We start from the raw sequence: 27255 nt of genomic DNA on the forward strand, positions 1-27255 counted from the left end.
GATTTTAGCCTAAAATCTAAGGGATTTCCCATTTCACTCACATGTATGTGCCGTGGTGGCTGGGATCCTGTTGTTTTGGCCAATGTGAGGGTGTACCATTTCCCTGTTCAATATACAAGTGCAAAGTGTTTCTATTGAGTTCGGCTCCACAGCGTACTCTGAAGCCCCGTCCTTCTTTGTTAAGTCCATGAAAAGCCTTTGTGACTTTGGGGTTTCCTATCGTCTGGTTCTATAATGAATTAGAAACTGTTGGCCTGGCCCCTGGGTGGCTTCTTTGGAATAGGACATGCTGTGTGACCACAGGTGGGCACATATTGCTCCATTAGAATCTCATTAGTAAATGCAGGAGACCAGCAGCTGTCCTTTACATGGTCCCCTTAGCAAGGAAAGGGAATTAATTCAAAATGATTGTCTCTCCCCCCGCACCCCCCCCAAGTCCTTAAAAGCTTTCCTGTCTTCCTTTGTCCTCTTTCATCAAGTTGTCATGGATCTGGACCTCATGAAGCCCTAATCTAAACCCTCAGCAGACACATCATGGCTTTGATTCATGAAGCACATTGCAGAGTATTATAGCTGCTATTACTACATTACAATACAGCGCCTAGCTACGAGAAGCCATTGTTATAATAACCACATTCAGTTATAACTCACGTATGAGAGCTGGCTGTATGTGTAATCTGCTTAATGCCCAAGACTTTCATTACTCAGTTGTGAAATCATGATTTTTATTTATATATCCCAGCAAAGTCCAGATGTAATTGTTGCGCAGTAGTATTTGAATGTGGACAAGTGTGGCCTACATGCTTGAAGGTATTGGCTGTTGTCCCTGGGACCGAGGTGTTTGTTTATAAATAGCACAAAATACATTGTGAAAAATGACCAAAATTACAGTTTTCCAGTTTATTAATGTTGGCTATTGCTTTTTAGATGTAACAGTATTCCACCAGTTATAGTAACATTTTGTTGAGCTAGTGTGAGTTATATCACTTAGCCAAGGGGGTTTTCCCCAGATAAATCTAATGAGAGTTGGAAATGGATTACATACAAGGTTCCCATTAAAAAAATCATTTGAACTGGAGGAAAACTCGTTAGGGACATTTTAAGCGGCTACAGATTTATACAACTGGACTAATTTGTGATTACACTGGGGCATGGACTAAGCAATGAACTAGTTTGAATTTATAAAAGGATTGAAATAAACTATTTTAACTATTGAAATAAACATGAGCAAAATGGCAGCTGCATCTCAATGCATGGACCACCCTTTCTTTCCACTCACCGGTTGTTGGTGTGGGTTGTTTCTACTTTGTCACTCTGCCATGAGTAATGTTGCTGGGAGCATTGGTGTGCACGTCTTTGTGGGGGAGTATGTTGTGATTTCCTGTCTAGGCACCTGGGAGCGGAATTGACGGCATGGTATAGATAGATTTGCACATTTGCCAGTTGCTGTCCAGAGTGGCTGCAGCATTACACTTTCCCACGGGGAAGCATTACACTTGTTACTGACTGGCTTTCTGACAAAAGTCATTCTTACGGATATGGGTGGTATCTCATTATCATTTGGTACACAGTTTTCAAATAACTAATGGTAATAAGCATCTTTTCATGTGCTTTTTTTTTTTTTTTTTTTTTTTTTTTTGCCATTTTTATACCTTCTTTGGTGAAATGGCTATAAATATTTTGCCCATTTTGTAACTGGGTTATTTTCGTTTTCTTATAGAGCTGTAACAGTTTTTCTTTCTTTTATTCTGGATACAAGTATTTTATCAGACGTATGAATTGAAAATACAGTGTGTGACTTGACGTGTTACTTTCCTAAGTAAGTGGCTTTTGAGTGCACATTTTTTAAAGTTGCTGAAGTCCAGTTTATCAATATTTTCTTTTATTGCTGTGCTTTTGGTGTTGTACCGGGGTGCCAAAAAAATGTACACATTTTAAGAGTTGTTATCTATGTATTACCTTCAAAGTTGAATTGAATTACAGTAGCAATGTGTAGTATGATGTTCATTCAAAAGATGGTGTTAATCAAATGAATGCTAGTTTATACCGTTTTTTCCTTTCTTAAAATTTATATACATTTTTTTGGGCACCTTCTGTATTTAAGAAATATGCGCCTAACTCAGGGTTGTGAATATTTGATCCTGTGCTTTTTTTCTAGGAGTTTTATAGTTTCATCTCTTATAATATATTTATTGATAAGTCAGTAACAAGATGCCACTCTAGGCTTGAAGAATATCCACATACAGAAAGATGAATTTAGGACTTTGCCTCCTGCTATCCACAAACATTAACTTAATAGAATGATATTTGTTTTGTTTTATGTTTTATGGTAACTTGTTCTTTCTTAAAGGATTTTAAATCTGATATTTAGCATGCACAAAGACATCAGTTGATATTTTGAAATTTTAAATGAAACAATTTTATCTGGAGTGGATTTTTGTTACAACTGTTGCTCTAGTAATTGTCTCCCCCCCACCCCCGCTCCCCATATGTTTTGGAATTGTGGTTTGCAGGCTCATTTTGAGTCATCCCATTCAGTTTAATTTTTCTCTCTCCGGACCCGATCTAAAAATTTCTGTAAATTTGTAGTTTCCCCCAATCTAACCCCTTGGTGCTTCACTCCAGAACTACGTGCTATAGTCGCTTTTCACATGGGGCCCCTTCCCCATTTTAATGCTGAGGACATGAGAACTACACACAGGGAGCCAAAGAAGATTTTGGCTCAGTTCCTTTCGGCCCTTCTTTGTTCTCTGCCTTTCTAGGCCAGCAGCTTTATACAAAAGCTGGCGGAAGTCCCCTCTTAGACAGGTTTTTTTGATTCACAGTTCTTTGGAACGGGGCATCTGGCAGCTACTGGCAACATTTGAATTCTGAGCCTCAAAATGTTGAATTCTATTGAATTTGAATGTCTATTGATTCATTTTTCTATTCTCAGTATTTTGGAGCACACCGATCATATTGAAACATGACTTCATTGCTTCAACTTGACTGTAACTTATAATGTTTTCTGTAATTTCAAAAATGGTACAAATGTTTATTTTAACAGTCCATTTAAGGGGAGGCAGTGGTTCAGATAATCACCGTAATCTGGCATATCTTATTTCTTTAAAGTAAAAAAAGTGAGATGTGAAACATCTATGCTAAAGTATTAACGTTTGTTAATAAGACGTACTTGGAAAAGTGGTAACTTTGGTCTTTCTGCTTTTTTCAAATATAAAATAATTTAATCGATAATACATTATAAGTTCTCTTTCTTCTCTGTCAGTTCTTTCCTTCCACCCATTTCAAGAATCCCACTACCCGGAGGTAAACTGTGTGTGTGTGTGTGTGTGTGTGTGTGTGTGTGTGTACATACATACATATATACATATACATATATGCACACACACATACATATGTATATATCCTTCCAGACTTTTCCTGAGTATAGACAGATTTTCTGTACAGTTCTTTTCCGTATCCTGGGCAATTATTATTTTGTTTTCTAAAACTAAAATGGATTCATACTGCATATATTACTTTGAAGCTTGTTTTTCTCATGTAATAATAGTATGTGTCCTGGACATTTGCTCTTGTCATTATATAGAGACTATTTATACAGTGGTGGAATAGTGGTCATTGGATGCATATGCCGTGGTTTATTGTTTCCTTCGTTTGGGGACATAGTGTTTATGTTAGACTGAACCGCACTGCGCATGTTAGGTACACAGCTGGACATACTCATGCTGGCGTTGCCCTGGGAGAAAGTGTTAGAAACGGACTCCTGACCTAGATAATTTATTGTCTTTTTGTGGCTCATTCTCCACAACTTTTGTCAGTAGTGACGTTTCCTTGTTGACTGTTGTGCTGCCAGCCCCTCTGGGAACACAGTAGGTCCTCACGAACTTCTGTTTTGTTGCTTAATTATTTATTTAGTGTTTGGACAACATGGCCTGGTGAGGGTTCTCTATGGGAGACTGAGTTGACAGCTCTCGTGACATCAGGGACTGGTTGATGTACTGTGCCAGCACAATTCAGAAAACCTGTTTCTGCATTTCTGTTGGGCTGTTGAGGTTTCTCTCTCAGTGAGGTCTGACCGAAGGAGGAAATAGTCTGCTCATGGGCGTGCTTGCAGGAGAACATGTTTGTTTAGTCGACAGCCTGATGATCAGGAGTGGGAGTCGTATTTTGAGCGACGTGGCAAATCTCTATCACAGATTTCCGTTCCACACAAAGCTGCCGCCTCTTTTAGCACCACTCTTGGCATTTCAGTTTTTCCTCTTTCTTTTACCCTGTCCATTCCTCACAGGGCCCATAATTTCTAATATATCTTTTGTTTTCTTTATGTTTTACAGTAACTTTTAATAAGGAATGCGTTTTTACTTTTAATCTAGATTTGCTATTTAAATCCACTTGCAAGGGATTTTTTCCAAAAATAATACATTCAAGTTGTCTATCTTAGTTACAGTGAAATCGTGGGGTTTAAGTTCCCTTTACTTTTTTTTTCTTTTACTTTCTATTGGGGAATATTGGGGAACAGTCAGCTCCAAGTCATTGTCCTTCAGTCTAGTTGTGGAGGGCGCAGCTCAGCTCCACGTCCAGTTGCTGTTTTTAATCTTTAGCTGCAGGGGACGCAGCCCATCATCCCATGCCGGAATTAAACCAGCAACCTTGATGTTGAGAGCGCATGCTCTGACCAACTGAGCCATCCGGCTGCCCCTCGCTTTCACTTTTAGGGAGGCATTGTGGTCTGATCACTTATCCTGCAGGTCAACTAGGTACTGCTCTGAGGGACTTGTCACACAGTCCTTTGCTTTCATTGAGCAGTGGCCGTATCTTCTTTTTATCCGTGATTTTTTTGCCCACTCCCCATGAGGCTTTCTCTACTTGCTGATTCACCAGAACGGCTTGTGTTTGGGTCACCAGTGACCTCTTGTGCTAACATTGTGGGTCAGGTCTCAGTCTCTTGTCTTGTTTGATGTGTCAGGAACCTTGGACACATACATGTTTCAAGGACATCCCCTTTGTCTTGTTCAGACCTCACTGGCCACTTACTGTATTTGTCTTTGCTGGTCCTTCCGCATCTCCTCAACTAAATAAATGTTGCATGACCCAGATGTCAGCCCTTAAACCTCTTCTCTGTCTACTCTCACTCCCTGGATGACCTCACCCATTATCATGACTTTAAATATCAGCTTTGTGTGGTGAGTGATTTCCTGCTGGGGAGCTCCGGTCCTGATCTTCTGAGTTGCAGACTTGTATGTACGGCTGCCGACCTGACAGCGATCCATACTTACGTTTCTTACAGACATCCTAGTCAGTGCCTTAAAATTGAACCACCGATTTCAACACTGTGTGACCCACCCCGCAACCCCCCCACCACCTTGCGGATAGTGGTCTTTCTCTGGTCTTTCCTATGTGAGGAAATGGCAGCTCCAGCCCTCCAGCTGTTTAGGCCCTAAACCTTGCTGTCATCCTTGGTTCCTCTCTTTCTCCCACATAACACACCCCGTCTATCGAGATGGCTTCACTTTCCCAGTGGACTTGCCATGGGACAGTGTTTTACCATCGCCGCTGCTGCCACCCTGGTGTCAGTCAGCAGTGTCTCACCCACAGCTTTGTGGTATGTTCTACTTGTCTCCCTGCTTCTGCCCTTTCCTTTGCTGCAGTCTGAGCTCAACAAGGCAGCCAGAGCGAGTCTTTAAAACTATGTCAGAGCGCCGCCTTCCTCAGGGTAAAACCGAACTTGGTACAATCTCCTGCCAGGACACCCGTGATCTGTTTTCCCTACTGTCTGATTGACTCCCTGCTTCTCTCCTCCCCTGTCCCCAGCCCCCCACTCACAGTCCCTGTGCTCAGCAGACTCCAGTCACCTTGGCCTTGCCGTTCTATGAACAGTCCCAGCACCTTCTGCTTCTGTGGTCCACCTAGAATGTTCTTCCAAATCCAGGTGACGTGTCCTCTAACTTCCTTAAGATCTCTGCTCAAACATCGCCTCATTGAAAGCGTCCTTGGTTTCTGTATACACAGTGACAGTATCCCCTCCACCCATACACCCCTTTATTTTTTCTCCCTAGCTCTTACCATGTATCTGATAGACTTCTCTGACAGGCCTTTATGTTTATTTCTTGCTTGTCTCCTCTTGGGATTTATGCTCTTTGTGGCAGGAACCATGCTGTATTCACTGCTCTATTTTCAAACATCTAGAACAGTGCCTGTCACTGTTATGTTTGATGTCACAAATATTTGATGAAGAATGAATTAAAAGAAATAGGAAGGTAAGATGTGGATGGGGATAAATTATGTTATTACAGAGGGAGGGATATTTGAATGGGGTCCAATTTGGTAAGTTCTCAGTTCGTTGGTGAAATAAGGCAGATTGCCTTATTTGTCTTTCTTTTCTAATATATTGTGAGTTCCTTGAGAGCAGGGACCCTAGTATAATCGTCATGGTAACCCTGTTGCCTAGCACTGGGTCTTAAACATCTTACGCGTGCCAGAAATATGTGTTAGTAAACTTATTTTGTGAATACACTTAGAACCCAAGATTGTTCATCAAAAGTGATTCAAAAATTGGGCATGGAAAAAGAAAGTAAAATATGTTTCATATACCTCTATGTTTCCTAACTGGCGGTCTCTTAATCTAGGACTAAGAATGCTGGAAGATTCAAGAAGGGTTTGCTTCCTAAAGCCCCTGAAATAGTGTGACAAATGTGGGGTGTGTGTGTGATTTAATGTTCGTGTGTGTGCGCATGCGGGGGCATGAAGCTTTCTGGGGGAAGGACTTATTTCACTAGAAATGTATGGGCATCCACAACTCCCAAAGGCGAGAATATCTGAATTCATTTTAATTAGCAGATGAATTAAAGCAGAGTCAGACTTTAGAGTGATTTACTCCATGGGGCATTTTTCTACTGCTTCTTCTGATACGTACTTCTAAAAGTAGTATCACCGGTAACAGAGATTGCATTCATAATATTTTGAGTTCAGGGTAAAATTTGCTGTGTTAGGTGCAGGTGGATTATTTAAGGATATGTCGGAGGAGAAGGGCTAGTGGTTGAACTCACTTTGAGCCATTTGTGATCCTTACTTAGTGGATCGTACCACCAGCTCAGTTTATGGTAGGCAAACAGATTTCTCGGAAATTAACCCTTATATTATCAGGCATGGGAAGAAGCAATTCCTAGCTAGATTATTCATTATATTAATTGGTCAGCATGAATCATTTCTGTAAGCCAAGCTTGCCATGTGGAACTGTCCTTGTTCTTGTGAACCCGTTTGGTAAAGGTGTCTATTGTAGGATTTGAAAAATATTATTAGTGTTTAGTGATTTAACCTTTGAGCTATGTAAAACACTTGACATTAATGAGATTTCATGTTAAATTTTATGCTGGGAGTTGTTGATTTGGTTTGGGGGATTAATTTATTTTTGCTGTTATACACTCTAAATTAATTAGCAGTGTGCAGCTATGATTATAAAAAGTGCCAGCAGTAATCATTTCAGGAGTAAATTTTGCCAAACCTCTTTTTTCTTTTCCTATGATATGAAGTTGAAAGACAGCTATTTTCCTCATTAATGCCTCTGGTTACACTATAATCTTGGTATACTGCCCCCAAATTAAATCTTCTCTGTGGTCCAAATGAGCTTTTTATTTTACTATCTCTTTCGTAATTCTCATTAGGGGGATCTTTTACAGAAAATCCTTTTATTAGTTACATTTCTGAGCTTGTGGATTTCATTTATCTTCTGAAACAAACGTTTAAATTTCACATGTTTTAAATTTCCATTCTTGAGTTAGCCATCTTGAACAGAAGTAAAGTTTAGGTTCATTTTATGAAATGGAATAATTGTTTTAGAGCCTGCATTTTTTGATATCTTTACTAGATTTGATTTTCCTGTGAATGAAGTTGCACTCTGTTTAAGTGACATATTTCTCACCATGTTTATATTTTTAGTTCCATACTTGGATTTGTTGATGACATTCAAATCATTCGGTACGCCTTCTCAATTAAGAAGATTCTAAAGTTGAACAGGAATTGAAAATGTGACATGAAATCTTATTTGAATAACATTTAGCTACTGTAAGCACAACATATTAGGCTTGAGAAAATGTACCTTCACACATTTAAGTAGTGCACTAAAACCAGACTCCTTACACATCTCTACAGATACAAATGACACATTAGGGATTTTCACGTACTTATAGTAAGACTAAACATAGTCCCTACCCTTGAAAAGCTACTGTCTAGCCGGGAAGGTCAACAGACGAAAAACATCGTAATATCAATATATTACGGTAAGTGCTTTAAAAGTATGCATTTAGTGCTGTGAGCACCTAAGAGAGGTAATACACTATCTTAACAGAATTTTACTTACAGCAAAAATATTGCACATCATGGAAAATATAGAACATGTTTGTGACCTTGTAGAAGGCAAAGATTTTTTAAATACCATATGAAAAATACTAATCATAAAGTGAAAACAACTGATAAATTGGACTAATTTAAAATTTAAGAACTTCTATTAATTAAAAGACACTATTAAGACAATGGAAAGATAATCTGCAGACTAAAAGCAAATATTCACAATTCATATATCTAATAAGGGATGTGCGTCCAGAGTATATAAAGATCTTTTACAAATGAGTAAGAAAGACTGACACCCAACAGAAGAATGGGCAAAAGACTTGAACTGAGCCTACACAAAAGAGGATACTCAGATCACCAATAAATACCTGAAAAGGTCTTCAACTTCATTAGCTACTGGAGAAATGCAAATTAAAACCACAAAGAGACATATCATTGCATACCTACTTGTACTGCTAAAAAGAAAAAAGGCATGTAATGCAATGTGTTGGCATGGATGTAGAACAACCAGCTCTCTTGTGATTGTTGGTTAGAGTATAAATTGGTATAACCATTTTAGGAAATGTTTGGCACTATTTATTAAGTTTGGGCATACGCTAAGTCTTAGTAATTCCACTACTAGGTGTATACAAAGGAATGTATGTGTTCACTAAAAGATAATTACTAGCATGTTCCATGCAGCACTATTGGGATTAGCTCCAAATTGGAGGGTACCCAAATACTCATCAGTAGAAGAAAGGATAAATGAGTTCTGATATACTCACACAATGTGATACTGTTACATCAGCAGTGTAATGAATGACGTTACACTTAACAAGGTGTTGGGCAGTTGTCATCTGCTTGCAAGAATATGAATGAATTTATGTTGGATGAAAGAAATCAGACAAGAGAACATAATTCCATTCACATAAAGCATAAAAGTGGGCAAAAGTAATTTATGCTGCTGTAGGTCAGGACAGTGTCTTAGCGGTGGCGGTGGCTGGAAGGAACACAAGGCAAGTCTGGGATTCTGCTGGCCTGCTGCGTGCTTAGCCTTAGTGCTGATTGCGTGGCTGTGCTAAAATGGATCTAGCTGTACACTTAAGTGTACACAGTTCTGAATGTCAATAAAAAGCGTTTTAAAGATCCCTGAGCCCAGATTACAGCCACGAAGGGAGAATATATGCTGGCAGTGTTGTCTCTGCATCATGGAAATGTGCATAAATACTGTCCTTTCTCCCCCTAACCTTTTGAAGTTTTCAAACCATCTTTGTGAGATTGTAGTAGTTTTATAATGTAGAAGAATAAGTGACCTTAGATAAATATAAATATAAGTATCTGTGTGTGTGTGTGTGTGTGTGTATGAGAGAGAGAGCTATTGCCAGTGTGTCAAAACCCTGTAAAGAAGAAGTGGACTGTACATTCCAGTAGCCAGACCTGGTCAAGAAGGGTGGAGACACCCCCAGGCCAGTTGCCTGGAGGCAGCATATGTAACTTATTTGATCTGCAGTTTATTCTGTGTCAAATGGTATTCTAATGCCTACTCTGCAATGATATTGTAAAACTTAGCATTGTTCAAATGAATAATTTATTTCTTCTAAATAATAAATACTTTAAAATGTCTTGTCAAAGAAACAAACATGAGTGTATCTCATTGGTAAGATATTCAGTCGGAAAAAAAAATAAACCCATTTTTACCTTATAAATGTTTCTGAAAGTGATTATTAGAGTAATGCACTAGGATGAGTGATGCACTGTGATGTCTTCACTTGTGCTGAATTTTCTTTTGTAAATGATTCCAGGAGGTACAATATACCAGCAGTGCTTGGTTTCACGTTTTTTTTTTTTTTATTGCCAGCAAAGATGGATTTTCCAATTTATCTTCCTGTCTGATAATTTAAGTAGTCACATCATCACGCTCTGTTCTTATGACGACACACATTTTGTCTCTTGCCCTTTTAACATAGGAGGAAGGGAGTGTTCCAGGCAGCAGCTCCGCTGACCTTCTGCACTGGACCACAGCGACCACCATGAAGGTTCTCTCCAACACCACGACGACCACCAAAGCCGTGCTGCAGGCCGTCAGTGACGGGCAGTGGTGGAAGAAGTCGCTGACGTACCTGCGACCGCTTCAAGTGAGTGACGTAGCTTCCTTTTGAAAATCAGTTCATTAGCACTGATCAGTTGTTTTTACTGTTGTTAGCTTTATTTTCTCTAGAAGGTAATCTCTTAAGACGTCTAGGCCTCTCATCAGAGAATGAGTAATTTATTTTGTAGAATGTAATATACTCCCACAGAGTAGTTGCAAAACACACTGATAGGGATTTAGGGATGGTTTAGTTCATGTCGGAAGTCAAGTTTTGGGATGAAAAGGAAAACGATTTGCTCAGTGCCTTCTCACTTTTGCTGTATTTCTACAGGTCAGGGGTCAAGGGAAAGTGCTAGAAGCCAGCTTTAGTGCTGTCTTAAGTTTGTTCAGGCTGTTGTAGCAATAGTACCACAGATTGGGTGGCTTAATCAACAGATATTTATTTTTAGTGTTCTGGAGGCTGGGAAGTGCAAGATCAAACTGCTGGCAGACTCAGCGTCTGGTGAGGGAGGGTCTGCTTCCTGTTTCATAGACGGCCATGTTGCTGTGGCCGCGCCTGTTGGGAGGGGCCAGGGCGCTCTCCTGAGTCTCTTTCATAAGGGTGATCATCTCATTTATGAGGGCTCTGCCCTCATGCCCTACTCTCCCCCAGAGGCCCCACCTCTTAGTACCATCACAGTGGGGATTAGGATTCCAACGTATGAGTTTGGGGGGGATGTAAACATTTAGTCTTTAGTAGGGGCCCTGGGTAAAGAGAACATTTTAACTGATTCGTACATGGTTCTGGAAGGAGAGGTCAGGACAAGCAGGACAAGTCTGCTTTTGGTGATATTTTAACTCGTTCCCCTGCTGTCTTCTCTGCGTTCTCACACTGCACCCTTTAGTCTCACACGGGAAAAACTAAGAGGAAAAAAAACAACACGTAAGTTCATCCCAAACACTCACTGGGCATCTCTCTCTCCTTAGTTAATTCACTTATTCCACAGATACTTAGCAAGCATTTTCTATGTGACAGATACTGTGCTAGTCACTGGGAATGGGGAAACACTTCAGTCTAATTTCCTTCCCCTGTGGAACCTATATTTCAGTGGGAGAGACAAACCAACAAATAAAATATTTGTGTGATAATGTGATGGCAAGTGGTAGTGAGTGCTCTGAAGAAAGCTTACGCAGGGAAAGGGAATAATGATGGTAGCGGGGGAGTGAGGTTCTGAGTTACACAGGGAAGTTGCGTTTCTCAGAGGAGCTGTCACTCTGAGCAGCGCCCCATTGAGCCAGGCAGAACGAATGGAAGACCCGTTTTTTTGTTTGACATCTTTGCGGAACAGAAAGGAGGCGAGTGGAGTACAAGCAGAGTGAGCAATGGGAGATGAGGTCAGAGGTGGTGAAGAGGCCAACCATGCAAAGTCTCGTGTACCGTGATAAGGACCGCAGAGTTTATTCTGAGTAAGACGGCAAGCTGTTGGAGAATTTCGGCAATGCAGTTGTGTGATCCAACTTTACTTTTAACAAGATCCTTTAACTGCGGTGTCGAGAGCTAATGGTAGTGAGTCAGGGTAGAAACAAAAAGACGTCTCTATTGCAGTTCTGCAGGTGAGAGATGGTGGTGGTTAGGACTAGGGTAGCCAAAGAGGAAGTGGGGAGCGGTTGGCTTGGGGATGTATTTTGTGGAGCTGCTGATTTCTAGATGTGAGATGCAGGAAAGAGGAAAGCTGAGATGACAGCCCAGACAGTTGGGTAAAAGGTGACCCCATGGACTGAGACAAAATGTGCTTGCTTTTGGAGCCAGTCTGTACATCTCTTGTTACTGCATGTATCACACTGGATTATGATTATGGTTCCTGTTCTGTCTTACCTGCTGGGATTTTTTGAGGGTGTATGTCTCAGATAAAGGGCGAACACTGTGCCTAATACATAGTATTTTTTAAGTGTCAGTTGTAATTTTTATCATCATTCGCAGCTGGAGCTTCCTTGTTTCCCTAGGTTATGCTTGGCATAAAGTAAGTGCTCAACAAACGTTGGAGGAATGTGTGAATGTCTTTTACTTGACACTTCCAATAAAGAGCTTTACAATCTATGTGAGGGAAGCAAAACATAAAGATAAAGATAATTAACCAAACTAGAGATACTAAAGTACTTGCTAATGAGGAATGCAGATGATAAGTCCAAAAGGCGTTTGTGTGGATCATAGTTGTGGAGGAGGCAGGGAGGCGGAGGGAAAGAATGGAACACGAATACATCTTGCCTCCATTTGGTAAGGTTTCCGCAGGGGAGGTCTGAGGTGGGCCTGGAAGGAGGGTGGGATCTAAGTCAGCAGTCAGCATGGACAGTACCCTCCTAACGGAAGAAAGTCGTAGAGGTGGTGGGATGCATAAAGGAGACCAGTTTGGTTGGAGTCAAGAGTTAGCCTTTAATGTGAATTAACGTTGACTCACTTTGATGTTATTCTACATAGTTTAGACTTGATACTGTTGTCTGTTTCCATTGTTCAATGTTACTGAAGCTTTTCTGAGCAGGGGAGCAATATGTACACACTGATGTTTTAGGAAGGTTCTTCCGACTGGTACAGAAAACTCACCATAAATATAACAGCAGTTGCTTCAGTGTTTGGGATTCATTGATGTCAGTTTGACCAGGAAGAGCAGAAGGCACTGCAGGGTGAGGGTGGGTGCCGCTCTGAGAGTGTAGTTAGGATTCTTACATTCTCTGCTGGTGTCTGTCACCCTGACACATTCTCTCTAGATCACACCATGCACTTTGATTGTTACTCCTGAAATCCTTCCTTTGTCCTTCCCTCTCTCTCTCCCTCCCCTGCTTTCTTTTTATCTACTGTTTTTCACTTTGTTTTATTTAGGGGCAAGAATTTGATGGTGCTTATCAAATCGGAACCATAGCCAATGAAGGTCTAGAAAAACAAGGCTGTCATCCTTTCTATGAATCTGTCATATCCAATCCCTTAGTCACAGAGGTACGTAAGAACGTAGATTTCACTGACATTTCAATATAAACAAAACTAAAAATTTCCAGAAAATGTATTTCTTTGGCTTTGCTCTTAATCGTGTTATTCATTGGTTTTATGTGATTTGTTTCATATATATTAACAACAGATTTTGAGATTAAAATCTATTTAAAATTTTACATAAAAGAATTGCTTTAGTAAGTGAGAAGTTATAATTCAAGTCACCAGAAGACATAATTGTGTTTTCTAAGACTATCTTCATAGAGAAAAGGAGACTACTTAAATGGTGTAACTGCTTCTTTTGTCTAGTCTGAAGTAAACTATGACCCCTATCAGCACGTCCCAGCAGAAAGCTTTGCAGAAGTGTTGCTGAGAACTGGAAAACTGGCAGAGACTAAAACTGAAGGAAAAGAATTATTTCCAACAACAGAAGGTATGAAAGAAGGTTCTAGTTCCTTCACAGTGTGTAACTCATATTAGGAGAGAAATAAGTAAAACTATAAATGAATGAGAGTTAGGAAAATCAATAATACATTTTTCAGTAATTTTGAATAGCTCAACTTGACACCATCATTCATTTATTCATTTATTTCAAACAATTTTTGAGTACCTTCTGTTTTCCAGATACTTAACTAATACTGAGGATTTGAAAGGATACATATGATACAATTCCTATCTTTTAAGTCGCTAATTATATAAAGTGATTCTTACAGTGAATCATATCAAGTGCTCAATAAATCTTCCTTTCTCCTTTTATGTGTTAATAACTCTTAACTATTTGCTTCATAGAATGTAGCTGTTTCTACATGGTGGCATATTTTCCATGTAGAGTTTTCTGAATTTTCTACATGATGGCATATTTTTCCATGTAGAGTTTTCTGAAAAGAATTACATATATGCCAGTTTACCAAGGACACCTTTCCACTTGTACTTTTTTCTCTTAGGCTGCCAAACTTCTTTTCAGGATTCCAGGGTAGTTTTCTTGACTGTTTTCTTTCATTCCCTCTCTGCTCTGCCACCCCTACTGAATACCTCATGATCTGAAGGCTGCTGGAGTTCCAGCAATCTCATCTACATTCCAGGCATTAGGAAGGAGGAAAGGGTGTGGGGAGGGACTAATAGCTTTCATGGCAGTCCTAGCCACACCTTCCACGTGCATTACCTGCCGGTAGGCCTGGACGATGCTATCTTTTAAGTGGACATTGCTGTGTGGAGTAAAATTTGGGAAAATGTACACAGGGAATAGAACTGCCATTTTCTTAGAATGTGATACTGTAACTTATTTTTAGGTAATCCTTTCTTTCAAACTATATTTACATACAGTTGGGAAGAGGGGAAGCAAATACCATTTTCCTGTCCACTGTGTGGGCCTATCAAATACTGGAGGTTTTCACTACGTGTACCATTGTTCTTCAGTTCTGACATGCACGTTTTTCTGCCTCTTTTCATTTCTGAAGCAAGGGTATAGCTCACTGTTGATGAGTACATTTATGTTTATATTTGGAAGAACAGAGTTGCATTGCTGTTCCCCCTTTTAATTATTCTTTATTTTTGCTTTTCTTTTTAAAACTGTGTCTTTAATTACCTTTCCCCCCCAATTCCATAGACATCCCCCCCTGCCCCGCAATTCCATAGACATTTTTCTGGGATTTGCAGATTATTGTAATTCCTGGAGAGAAGAGTATTTGTGGGCGACCAGTAGAGAAGTGAGGCAAGAGTAAGCTGGGAAGGCGCGCACGGCCTGTGAGCCAGTAAGTGACACGCTTTCAGTGAGCCCTCCACTGAGAGCTCTAGGGGTTTCAAGCAGAAGGATATTATTTCGTGTTTCTCTGCTTCAGTTTCCTTATCTGTAACACGGGCACAGCAGCTTGTTTGTTCTGTCACTGGACGGTTGCTGTCCAGCGAGGCCTCCCTCTTGCATACCTTTCTCAGACTAGTCTGGCCCGCATTATCACCTCGTACTCTAGTCTCTCCAGTCCTGAGTTTCCCTGGCTTTCAAGGCCTGCTACTGTCATTCTGCATCCTGGTTTCACATTAGAATCACTTAGGAAAATATGTAAGGAGTACTGAAGCCTGGGATCCACTGTAGACCACTTATTTCAGCACCTCTTGAGTGGAGCCCAGGCATCAAATACTTTTTAGAGTTCCTCGGGCGATTCGTTTGTGAGACCACGGTTAAGGCCTTTGGAAGTTTCACTTAATATCAGATTCTCTCCAACCATCGTATGTCAGCCCTCGTAAGTCTCTTATTCAAGCTTGGACACACTTGCTCTCTGAGCCTCTCACCTGGCAGGCTGGGGAAGGCCTCCTGAATCTTTTATGTCAATGTCTGGTCTCTTGAACCTTGCAGGCCAAACCCTGAGTGCCATGTCTATTGCAGACGCTTTTACAGGGCTGTTGTAACACTTTTACAGGGCTGCTACAGGGTTTTCTAAATGGTAGGTGCAAAGTCAGTGTCTCTTCGCATGAGAGTAAATTCAGTGTGTGTATAACAGTCATTGGGGCAGGAGTCGAGGCTGTGTTTTTGGTGAACTGGAATGCAAGTTCCCAGGGTGTGTGTGCTGTGCTCAGTGGTGTCTGAGATTTCAGCAGACTGCCGGGTTTTTTCCTGCCCCGGTGTTTATTCACATTGTTTTTCCTGACATTCAGATGTTAATGTTTCATTAAGGGAAAGAATCCATTAAAGTATTAAATACTGAAAAAAAATGTTGAATTGACTGGGAAAAACATTTTAGAGCACCTACTGTGTATATTAATGGATTTTGAAAAAAAATACAGAGGTAATTTTAGTGATCATCCCTTTAATTTACATTTGGGTTTATAATTTATGAAGCATTTTCATAAACACTGTCATATATAATGTCGATGGTGTTAATACATCTGAAACAGATGTCTTTGACTATTGTATAGTACCAAATATTTGTCAGAAACTCAGCAGAATTGAAGAGTTACATAGGTTAAATGACCCAAATTAAAAATCGTAAAAATGTGATTCCTGACTTTGGTTCAGAAGTAGATGATAATACAAATTAAACTTCCGACTTCTTAGAATTTTTAAATAAAGTTGATGAAAGGTTTTTTATGAAGACTAGCTGAAGAAAATTGATCATTTATTTAGCTAAATGAATGATTTAATGGTTAATGATTTCCAAATCAATAATATGGGCAGCTTTCCTCTGTGAATTTAGTTTTAGAATTAAATTGATCATGGAGTGCTTTCCAGAGGCACTGATTTTGCACAGAGGTAGTGCTTGGAGGCTTATGCATAGATTTGGTCTGATTCGAGCTGTACAACATTTTTACAAAATGCATTCAAAGTTTGAAAACCAGCATTACAAATTAAATTCCTGAGTAGATAAATGTAGGGCAGTTCCTTTTTTTTTTTTTTTTTAAAACTATATCTTAATGGTGATATAAAATCACTGTGACTCAGTCTGCAGGCAGCATGACATCTGGGGGTTCCCAGTGAGACACCCACCCCCCGACCCCACTCCCCACCCCTGCTGGGATCAGTCTACTTCAGATCCTCACGGATAATTTTGTCATATGTTGCTTCAAAAGGCTTGCAGATTTAAAGACCGAGAAGCTTTCTGTATGTGGGATTTGAGTTGTGCTTTGCAAGAATCCTGGAGTCTCAGTGAAGGCTGCCCAGGGGTTGAGTGAGGATGGATATCGTTCCCCCACTCCGCCCCAGTTTAACAATCTGTCTGTCTGTCAGGAGGGGCTCTGGGCTAGGTAGTTGGGTTGTAGAGATTAATGAGCTGTGATCCAGTTGTAGGAAAAAAACATATTTTATGAGAGAACTTCACCAACATTTGTGTTAGGGATTAGGGAAGAGATGGGATGGCTTTCCTTTCAGCCTGAGGTCGTGGGTTGGTGGTATACGTGACATTGGTGATTTCTAGTCTTGGAGGATTAGGGAGGTCATGGGCTTTGTGTGGCCAGAAACTCAGCTATCTGAGTGCTGGAGACGAGGCAGATGCAACTTGTCCAGAGTACCTTTGAAGAAACCCCATTTGGGAAGTAAATAGCTGACAGGGAGCGTGTGCATTTGACACAGTTATCAGAGAGGATTCCCTCCGCCCTCCCCCCACACCCAGTACTTTTTTTAAATTTTCAAATAAACAAAGAAATTGAGAAAATTCTACGGTGAACTCCCATATACCCTCCATCTAAGATTCTAAAATCAACATTTTAGTATACCCCTCACCCCACCACCGTCCCTACCCGCCCGACTGTCAGTTAAACTCAGATTATACAAATGACTTAAATTCTAGCTCGAGTAAGGCACAATTAGGAAGGTAAATCTTCTGGAAAAGTATGATATGGTCTATTTCTAAAGTCAAACAGCATTTACTTTGGATTATTCACATACTGTTCTCCTTCATTCGTGCAGATCATGAGTGTCTGTGTTCTTTAAAAATAAGGGATTTACATTGTGATTACGTATCTGGTATTTGTCCCTAAGTCCCGAATGAATGGAGTATGTCCTTGTTTATATAAATTGCTTATAAACAAACTTTATTGGCAGTGTACGCTCTTTCATTAAAGCTATAACATTTACAGGTTGTCACTTATATAAATTTTTTTGGTGGAAAAGATGTTAATGGTTGGGCCATTTTAAGATATTATGTAATCAAAGCAAGAGACTGATTTTGTGGATTGTGATGAAGAGAGGTGTTCTTGGAAGGAACAAAGCCGTGTTATCATCATTGTAGTAATCAAAAGATTTAGCCTAAATTTGCACTCAGAAAGGTATTTGTTGCTCTGATCTTTTGTACTTAACATGGTCATCTCCTACAGTAACTGTCATATAAATATAAGTTTATAGCGTGACCTGAGTCTTTAAAACCAAAAGATCAGCTTTAAGAAACCATTCTCATTGATTTATTTGCACTTAAACTTTGCAGCTGCACTAACAGGATTTCCTCATGTCTAAGTAACAAACCATCATTTATCTGAGTTAAGGAGGTTACCATTTAATATAGTTTGATGTGTATTTAGGTAGTGCTGAATAGACCCTCCTGAAGGGCCTTAAAGAGTCCTCTGAAGCTAATTGTTGAAATCATACAGGACTGAGAACATGGTACTTGGTCACTATGAATGCCATATGGGTCCTCGCGGAAAGTAATGCAGTGTTTTTCTCAGTTCTCTTGCAGCTGGCAAGTGATGCTTTACCAACTGACATGACGTTGGCTCTCGCTTACCTCCTTGCCTTGCCACAGGTAAGTTTACCCTGACCAGGAAGGAAAGACGTAAAAACGAATGAACTGAAAATCTATTGTATATCATAATTGTTCATTTTACATCTCTATCTGTCTATCTAGAATGTAAATTCTACAATATTAGCTGAAATGTTGATTTTTAAATCGCTTTTGCATGATAGGATCTGCCTTTATAGTGTCTTCTGAATTTTAATGTAGTCATATTAAACTGAGCTTGAGTTGATATGATGGAAACTTTGAACCAAAATTCTATAGTAATGCCTAGATACGTAATGGTTTTGATGATCTTGCTGATTTCCTTTCAGCTGAGTTAATTCCATCATGTTCCCTCCTAGGTGTTAGATGCTAACAAGTGCTTTGAGAAGCAGTCCCACTCTGCGTTATGTCTCCAGCTGGCAGCATATTACTATAGCCTACAGATCTATTCCCGATTGGCTCCATGTTTCACGGACAGCTGCCATCCTCTTTACAGGGTAAGTCCTTTGGTTTCCATTTTATTAACGGCAGAGTTAAACTTTTTCTAAAATGGACAGGTGTTTACCTCTTCGAAAGTCCTGATCACTTTGTACCCAGCGGTGTTCGGAGTGGCTGACAGCCCTTGCCTGTCCTGTTAGGCACACTTCCTTCTCCAGGCATCAGTAAGAGGTCGAGTTTGTCATATTTATTGTGAATGCAGCTTCTTCCCCTAACTTTTCTGTCATTTACTTTATTTTACAAAGTTCTTAGGAAAGACTAAAGTAGTAGGAGAGGCGAAATGAAGACTTGTTTCCTTAATTCACTGTCCAAAAGGAAGACGGCTGTCGAATTTAGGAAAGCAGGCAGCGTAATGCTTTGAGCAGTGCTGCTCTTCTGTGTTTCTTATTTTTAAGCCAGAGTTATGAGGGCAGTAATTGTACAGGTGAAATGTTGAAACACACTATGCTTACTTGACACCAAGCCTCAGACACCTTTTATGTAACATCAATGTTAATTTCTGAAGGAAAGCACCGACACGTGGCCTCAAGTTCATGCCCCTCCTTCTGTTGACAGAGATGTGTTACAAATGCCCCTGGAAGGTCAAAGCCGTCAAGGTTTACTTGTATACACCAGCTTTCATTGTCAGCGTTGGCAACTTACCTACTTTTTGTACTGGATCATTTTAAGAGAGTTCCCATTTTAGGAGTAATAAGCAAATAGATCATACTTTCAAATCCACTTTGTGTACAAACCCAAGGATCAGATTTTATTGAGGCAGGAATTTTCCTCCCTTGAGCCAAAGTAGACTGTAAAGAAATACTTTCACGTGTGTATCAAAGTTCTAGCTGCCTCAGCCATCCACACTGTACCTGAGAACCTGTAAGTATATGAAAACAATTGCCTTCGTGGCAAAGGCGGTGGCTGTCCTACATCAGCTTTTATTTAAACAGAGGTGGGGGCCGGGGGGCCCGTCTATGCAGCACGGCTAAGCTCCCCGGCAGCATCGTCGTTATTAGGTGTGTGTTGTTCTCAGACATAGTTTTATGATGACGTTTGGCCAGGAAACAGGAATGTTTTCTTTTTTGTAGACTTCGATATAAGGGATAGCTTTATTTTGGGAATTTTGAGGTTAGTTTTTTTTTTTTTTTGATAGCCACTGCTGCTTTGTACAGTTACTTTATAGTAATTTTCCTTTGTTTTATTTTTATATGTGTCTCAGGTATGTTTTTATGTGAAAGAAATAGACCTACTGTGTTGTAAATTGAGGAAATGAAGTGATTATACAGGTGAAAGTGTGGCCAGTTTGTTTCTGGAACAATGTACTTAGTGTTGTTCTGTTGCTTTTGGTTGGATGGCAGTAAAGAATGTACGTGGCGTGTCTGCTGCTGTCTTTTCTTTAGTGCTGTGTGGGTACACAAGTACCACATAATTTGCTCCCAAACTCCAAGGCCCTTGGCCTCTGATTCTCACTCACCCTGTGGCCTGGTTCCCGACACCTGCTCCCATTCCCTTTCTGGACCCAGTAGCATAAGGCAGCTGCTGTTCAGAGTGCTCAGAGAACAGCATTATCTCCTGGTGGGAACAGAGGTCAGTGACGTCTGTGTGGCCCAGTGTGATGCCTCAGTACAAGATGTGTAACTTCTCAGCTGCTCCAGACAGAGGCTGATGTGCCCTCCAATAGTATTAAGACGGCACATGGACAGGTCACAAGGCTTCTAGTTCTTTGGGGATTTCTTGGCAACTCTGTAGAAAACATTTGGGTGTTAGTTTAAAAGGTGAAATGAAGAATTAGCATGAATGTGATTTTTTGTTTGTTTGTTTTACATCAAGTTGCAAAGACATTCTGAGGCTCTTCCAGATAGATATGGTAAGAGGGAGACTTGAACCCCTCTGTGGTTTTCTCTACCCCACGTTCTCACTGTGTCTTCCATAGTTCTTCATCTAAACCACTGTAAGCGCCTCTTAAACATCACCCTGTCCTCATTTTTGTTACTTTTGTATCTTTCCCCACTCACGTGTCAGAGTAGTTTTTCTAAAATGGCGGTCTAATCGTCCTCCCTTCTGTCTCCGTCCGTCAGTGATTCCCTGTGCCTCCAGCAAGCCCGCACGTCCTCCATGGTCTGGCCTCCGCTTCTCCAGCTTCCTTGGTCCAGCCGTACAATGCTGCTCACACGCGCTCAAACTCCCCGTGTGTTCTCTGTTTCCCTGTCCTCACACACGGTGTACTTTGTCTGCATTGTTTTTCCCCACCGTTTCTTTGCTGAGCCACTTGGTTCAGGTGTTACCTCATCTAGACCTGGTTCCTGCCACCTGCCACCATTCTGCAGGGTCCCCAGACTGTGGGGTGCTCCCCCATGTGTTTTTGTACTGCCCTCTACTTACCTCGGCCGCAGCGCTTACACTGTATTGTTTTGAATTCGTATTCTTTTCATCTCGATAACGAGCGATTTGAATCTAGTGCCTGTGTTGTACTTACTGGTTTTCCCAATGCTTTGAGCAGGACTTGGCAGATAAAGGGTAGTAAACAAATGTTCAATGGGTGGATGACTAAGAATTAGTGAATGATCCTTCAGTACATATGCATGTATCATTGCATTATGTGTGTGTGTGTGTTTTCATCAAATATTTGTCGTGTGACTTTATGCCCGGCAGTATTGTAGATCCTGGGAAAACAATCGTGAACTAAGTTCATAAAAATCCTTGTCCTTTTCGGTCTTGCGTTCTAACGGAGGAGGGGCACCATTCACAACATAAGTAAATAAAAGACATACTGTGTTACATAGTGATGAGAGCAATGAAACAAAAAGGCAGCAAGGACAAGAGTGTCCTTCCTGGTTACATAGGCTCCGAAAACACCTCATTGAGAAGGTGACCTTGGAGAAAAGACAAAAGGATGCGCGTGCACCATGATCATTCAGGACTGAGGCAATAGCAGTAACAAAGACACTGACGTGTCGCTCTGCCTGTTGGGTGTGCTGCGGTGTTTGGGATAGGATTGAAATGTTACTGGATGCGATTCAAGGCATGGAAGAGTCGCCTGACTCCAGGGGAAGACGATAGAAGTGGTCTGTGACCAGACTTCACTGTAACCAGGAAAGGTCTCTGCTGTCTGCCTTAGAAAGTGTCAGGAAGGGGTGTGACAGCCACATTCAGCTTTGGGGCTGGTTTATGGGAGTCGCCAGTGGACAGTAGAAAGATCAGACCAACCCTCAAAAGTCACTGGCTGTCTTCAAGTGCCTGTCACACGTTCTGCCCCTTGATCTTCGAGCAGCCCCATTGTGCAGGTAAGACTCATAGAAATTAGGCTCCTTGCTCTGGTGGGAGGTGCCTTCCTGTCACTGAGAACGCATGATTCCAGGCTTTGCTGCTTCTGACTCGGGCCTGCTGCTGCTCCAGCTTTGTTTCAGAAGCCGTGTCACTGTCTTTGCACCTGAGTGGTCTCTGGCTTGCAGATCTCCCGGGTCATTCCCAGCAGGATGTTTTCATGTGCGTTGCTGTGGCTGCTGGGTGAAGTCTGAACTGTATGTGACAGGGATGACCTGCAGGGACCTGGCTGGCCCTTCCTTCCCCCACCAGCCACGATCCTGACACCAGCTCTTTTGAAGTTTGTGTTCTAGCTGCTCAGAATGAAAAGTTCTCTGAACTTACCATCCCTTTTCATACGTCTGTGCCTGCGCAGATGTAATTCCACTACCCGAAATACCTCCTCTCCCTTCCCACTATCAACAGGTGACTGAGCACAAAAGAGCCTCCTGTGTGCAGCTTTCTGCGCCTCCTCAGCGGGCACTGGCCTCCTCCCCGTGTCTCACTGCTCTTGTGGAGACCCTTTGGATCAGTTCTGTTAGGGTTCTGTGACTGATGGTCTCCTCTCCACGTGAGCTCATTTAAGCAGGAGTCCCCTCCTTGTCTGAGTCCCCCAGGACCTCACTGGAGTTACTCGGACTTCTTATTGGCATGTGAGTAAGTTCAGGAATCTTTTCAACTGCTGTGCCCAAGGACAGCCTATAGGCTGTAGTTTCTCCCCTTTGCGTCCTCACTCTTGGATTTGAAGGAGTTCCGGATGGGCACCATAGCTGGATGTTGTAAGTACATAGGAGCTTTCCACTGACTACCAAATTGTTCATTATTTGGGTCTTTCAGCATCTTCCTATGCATCAAACAGCACTGCTGAGTTTGGAATTAAATGTGACAGACTCCTGATGAATCACTATGGAAATTGAAATCAAAGTGGTTTCAATTTGTTGCCTACACATAATAACGCTCAGCGAAGCATCACTTTCACTCAGTTGTCACTATAGCTTCTTTCTAGTTTCAGTCTTCTTACATTTCTACGCTCCCCCTGCCCCCGCAGTTCTGTGCTGCAGGACTGATTTAGGTAGATTACTAGGTTTGAATAGAAGTACTGATGTAATTTGTGGGGTATTTCTGATAAAAGGCCAGTGCATCTTGACGGAAGCAGCACCCTGAGCCAGCACAGGCTCTGGAACTCGGCAGCTCCCTGAGGTGACCTTCGGAGCCCCCTCACCTTCATTTTCTGTTAGTAATATATAAGCATGGTTGGCAGATGGTCAGTTGGAGAGAATTTCTTCTAGCATGTGTCCTAGTTAACTTGTTTTCATGTTTGAAAAACAATACACACACAGCCAAAAATTCCAATGGTGAAAATGGTATACACTAAAAAGGCAGTGTTTCCCTTTTTACCCTTCCAGAAATACTTTATGGATATGCATATTTATATAACAATTTTTTATACAAATGTGAGTAAGCTATATACATTGTTCTGTACCTTGAGTTTTTTCACTAATACATTACCTTTATAATTATTGTAAATGCATCTTGAAGTGTGATCTTTCTAGCAGTCTTCTAAAAAAGTTTCAGAAGATAAAATCAGTTAAAAAGGAAACCCATCCTTTAGTTTTGTATTCTAGAGCAGCAAACTCAGCGGGGGATGAAATTCTAAACTTTATGGGAGACTATTTCAAAATGTGTTTTTTTTAAAGCTACTTAATTGAAAATACTGAGTACAAAATTATCTCAAGCAAATAACAACCCTAGAGGGGAAACATACCACCTGTTTAAAACTTTCCAAACAATATTACCAAGAAATGGAGACTATTAAACCAGAATGGATTTATTACCTCTAACTAGTAAGCAGTGGATCAAGTCATGGAGCATTCTGTTGTCATGAATATTCATGCATATTTCGTTTTTATAGGGACTTGACCATATTCTTTAAAGAAACCATATTTTATTCACTCCCCTAAAGAACTGCATTGCCAAGTTTTGGGAAAGTAATAGAATAATTTAACTTTACACACTTTCATTTATAAATTTTTGATGCCTTTTTATGTTATTAGTATTTGCAGCCTATGATGTTTTGCAATATTGCTTTGAATACTGAATATGGAAGAATCCTGAAGATGGAAACTACCTATAAAGTCCTTCAAAAGCTCCTTAGAGGCTAATAGCTTTCATACCCAGGGATCATGGCATTGAACTTGGGTGGGAAAAAGAGGGAGAGAGATTTGAATGTACCCTACACAAGAAACTTAGTGATTTTAGGTGTGAGGCTGCTAAGCGAGAGGCCTGACTGCTTCCTCCCTGCAGGATGACAACCCGGGCTGCCTAAAGTGCAGACTGGCGTCTGTGGAATGGGACAGCAGTGTCCTGGGCACGTCGCTGGGTGGGTATGAGGGTCAAATAAAATTCATGTGAAAGTGCTTTCAAAACTTGACTGTTGTACACTTGTATGGGCGAATGAATGTACGTATGAAATGCAGTGTTGGGGTGAGTAGGGGATGCTTTGGACTATTTTGATGGAAATTGTGATAAGCTCAAGGGAAGAATTCTTATTAAAATTTAAATAGAATATTGGAAGTAATCATGAGCAGTAAAGTTCCTTGAGCAAGGGATAGAAAGTAGTAGTGATAATGACAAGAAAATAATTTGCATATAGAGCTACAACTTACAGTGTGCTCATCCATTTAGTCTCATTTAATCCTTATGCGGACTCTTTAAAGAAGAAATTGCTTCAATTTCAATAGTGGAAAAACCTGAGGCTCAGGAGGAAAGAACCAGTAATCCAGGTTCTTTGATCCGATTCCCATGTTTTTTCCCCGCAACTAATTTTCCTTTTTCTCAGAAGCCTTTATGATTTATCTCTTCTCATTAGTATTATGTTTTACACAATAAATTGAAGTATTGAAAATCTTCCTGTACACTTAACAGATACTTGATGACCCATAAACTTGAAAACACTTAGAAACTTATCATCAAGGAATTAATAGAATGCCCCTAATTTACCATTTTATTAGGACAGAATTTTCAAAGGAAGTATATTTATATCAAGGGGTTGAACAGGAAATGGTGTCCTTGCTCATGATTCTAAAACTTTCTCCATTATCATTAGAGAGGGGAAAAAGGAAAGACATAGAAATACAGCTCAAATCAAATATCCAGTGGAGCACCTATCTTTGTGTGCCCCCTGTGCTCACTTGTATTGACACGGATGAGAGAATGTATGTGTAAAAAAGTCAATCTGGGTATAATATAGAATGACAGAATTAAATCCATCATTGAAAATAGGTTGTTTGTAAAAGGACTCTAATTTATATTTGGTGAGAGCTGTGTCTTTACATTTGGTGGATGCTGTGTATATATTGGTCTCGTTAAGATCCGTAATTTTAAGAGCTACCCCTCCCTGCCTACCAGCCATGAAAGTATGGTTCTTGGGAGGCTTATGCTTGGCAGTCATGCCCCACTCTGCCACTTACCCAGAATGGCCTTAGTCAGCGCACCTGCACACACATCTGTGAGACATGACCCTAGTGCACAGCTGTCTCACAAGATTATTAGGACTCAGTGATATTCAGTTCACATATGTTTAGCACTGAAGACTGGAATAGTAAGTATTTCTTCTTATACTTTTCTTAGCAAAGTGAACAAATTTGCTGTATAAAGGGTACTAAATAAAAATTATTCGCTGAGAAGCTACACAGTTTCTACTTAGTAAAAGAGAATACAGTTGTTTAAACTGTGGAGGGATTTATTTGACTATTATTGGTTGGTCTGAAATTGTAGTTTTAACAAAGAAGTCTGTTCTGAATGTTTAGTGGAGACATAAAGTAGATGAGATGTAGAACTTGGCCAGTTCTACACCTGAAGGGAGTTACAAGGTTTTGTTTTATTTTCGTGATTAGATTCTTATACGTTCATAGAATTTTAACTTAAGAAAGGTGATCATCTGGTGATGCTCCTTTGTTTTACATCGGAAGAAACTGATTCCCGAAGGGGCAGAAGAAGGGATTTATTGCTCCCTCCGTGGAGTTCCCAGCATGCTTGGTGTGTGGTCCTCTAATGGTGCTTCTGTCATTTGCTTGTATGTGCATCTTGTCAGTCACATTTTTAATTCCTTGAGGGAAAGCTCTGGACCCAATTTGCTTTTATTTAATAATGGAGAAAATAATGCTTTAAAATACCATTATTTTATTTGTGCGTCACTATAAACCACGAGGAGGGTGCAGTGTGTTTATGGACACTTTTATAGGTGAGGAAACAGGTATGAAGTAATGTGCCCCAAATTGCCTCTCTACTAAGCGAGGGAGCTGGAATATAAACTACTAACTTAAAAACCACAACTGTTGAATGTATCCCCCTTTTTACCCCAAACCTACTGTGCTGTGGAAAAGACAGATTCACAAAATACAGATGGGCTCTGCCCTCCAGAAGCTATAATTTAATATTTATAAGGAAAAGCAATGTAAAGTAAATTATGTAATAGAAGTGCAATTGAAGTGTGATTGGTGTATGCCTTTTAGTAAATTCCATAATCCCTTTCATTTTTGGAGCACTTGCTTCAGGCCAGGCCTTGGTTTATTATGTATTTTATATACGTTCTCTTAGGCGTCTCACAACCATGCAAGCTATATATCATAATTGCCATCTTATAGGTGAGACGATCAAGTTCGTAGTGGTTAAGTATAAATAACATGCACAAGGTCGTCCCCCTATTAACTTCTGTATGTTCATGCTTATTTCGCTATGCTGTGTCCTTTTGTTCATTGGCAAAGACGAGAATAGATTCTTTTTTGCCACATATGAATATGGAGGTTGTATGTGGAGACTTGAAACTTTCTGTAAGACAACAAGAAACCTATGTGATGTTAGTACGAGCAATGACCGTGTTTCCCTGAAACCAGGTA

General features: G+C 40.5%; 1 protein-coding gene across 2 annotated transcripts in view; it reads left to right on the top strand.

The window, feature by feature from the left end:
- NBAS (NBAS subunit of NRZ tethering complex) overlaps positions 1–27255 on the top strand; it is a 274620-nt gene that overhangs the window by 155961 nt on the left and 91404 nt on the right. For both annotated transcript variants that reach the window (XM_074331709.2, XM_019751941.3), the window contains 5 exons: positions 10293–10460; positions 13269–13382; positions 13683–13806; positions 18522–18598; positions 18934–19071. In XM_074331709.2, the coding sequence (XP_074187810.2) occupies positions 10293–10460; positions 13269–13382; positions 13683–13806; positions 18522–18598; positions 18934–19071 (621 nt within the window). The remainder of the gene's footprint in view (positions 1–10292; positions 10461–13268; positions 13383–13682; positions 13807–18521; positions 18599–18933; positions 19072–27255) is intronic.

The sequence above is a fragment of the Rhinolophus sinicus genome, chromosome 2 (genome assembly GCF_057876585.1).
Source record: "Rhinolophus sinicus isolate RSI-liver-muscle chromosome 2, RSI-T2T, whole genome shotgun sequence".
In the NCBI taxonomy this organism is placed as follows: Eukaryota; Metazoa; Chordata; class Mammalia; order Chiroptera; family Rhinolophidae; genus Rhinolophus; species Rhinolophus sinicus.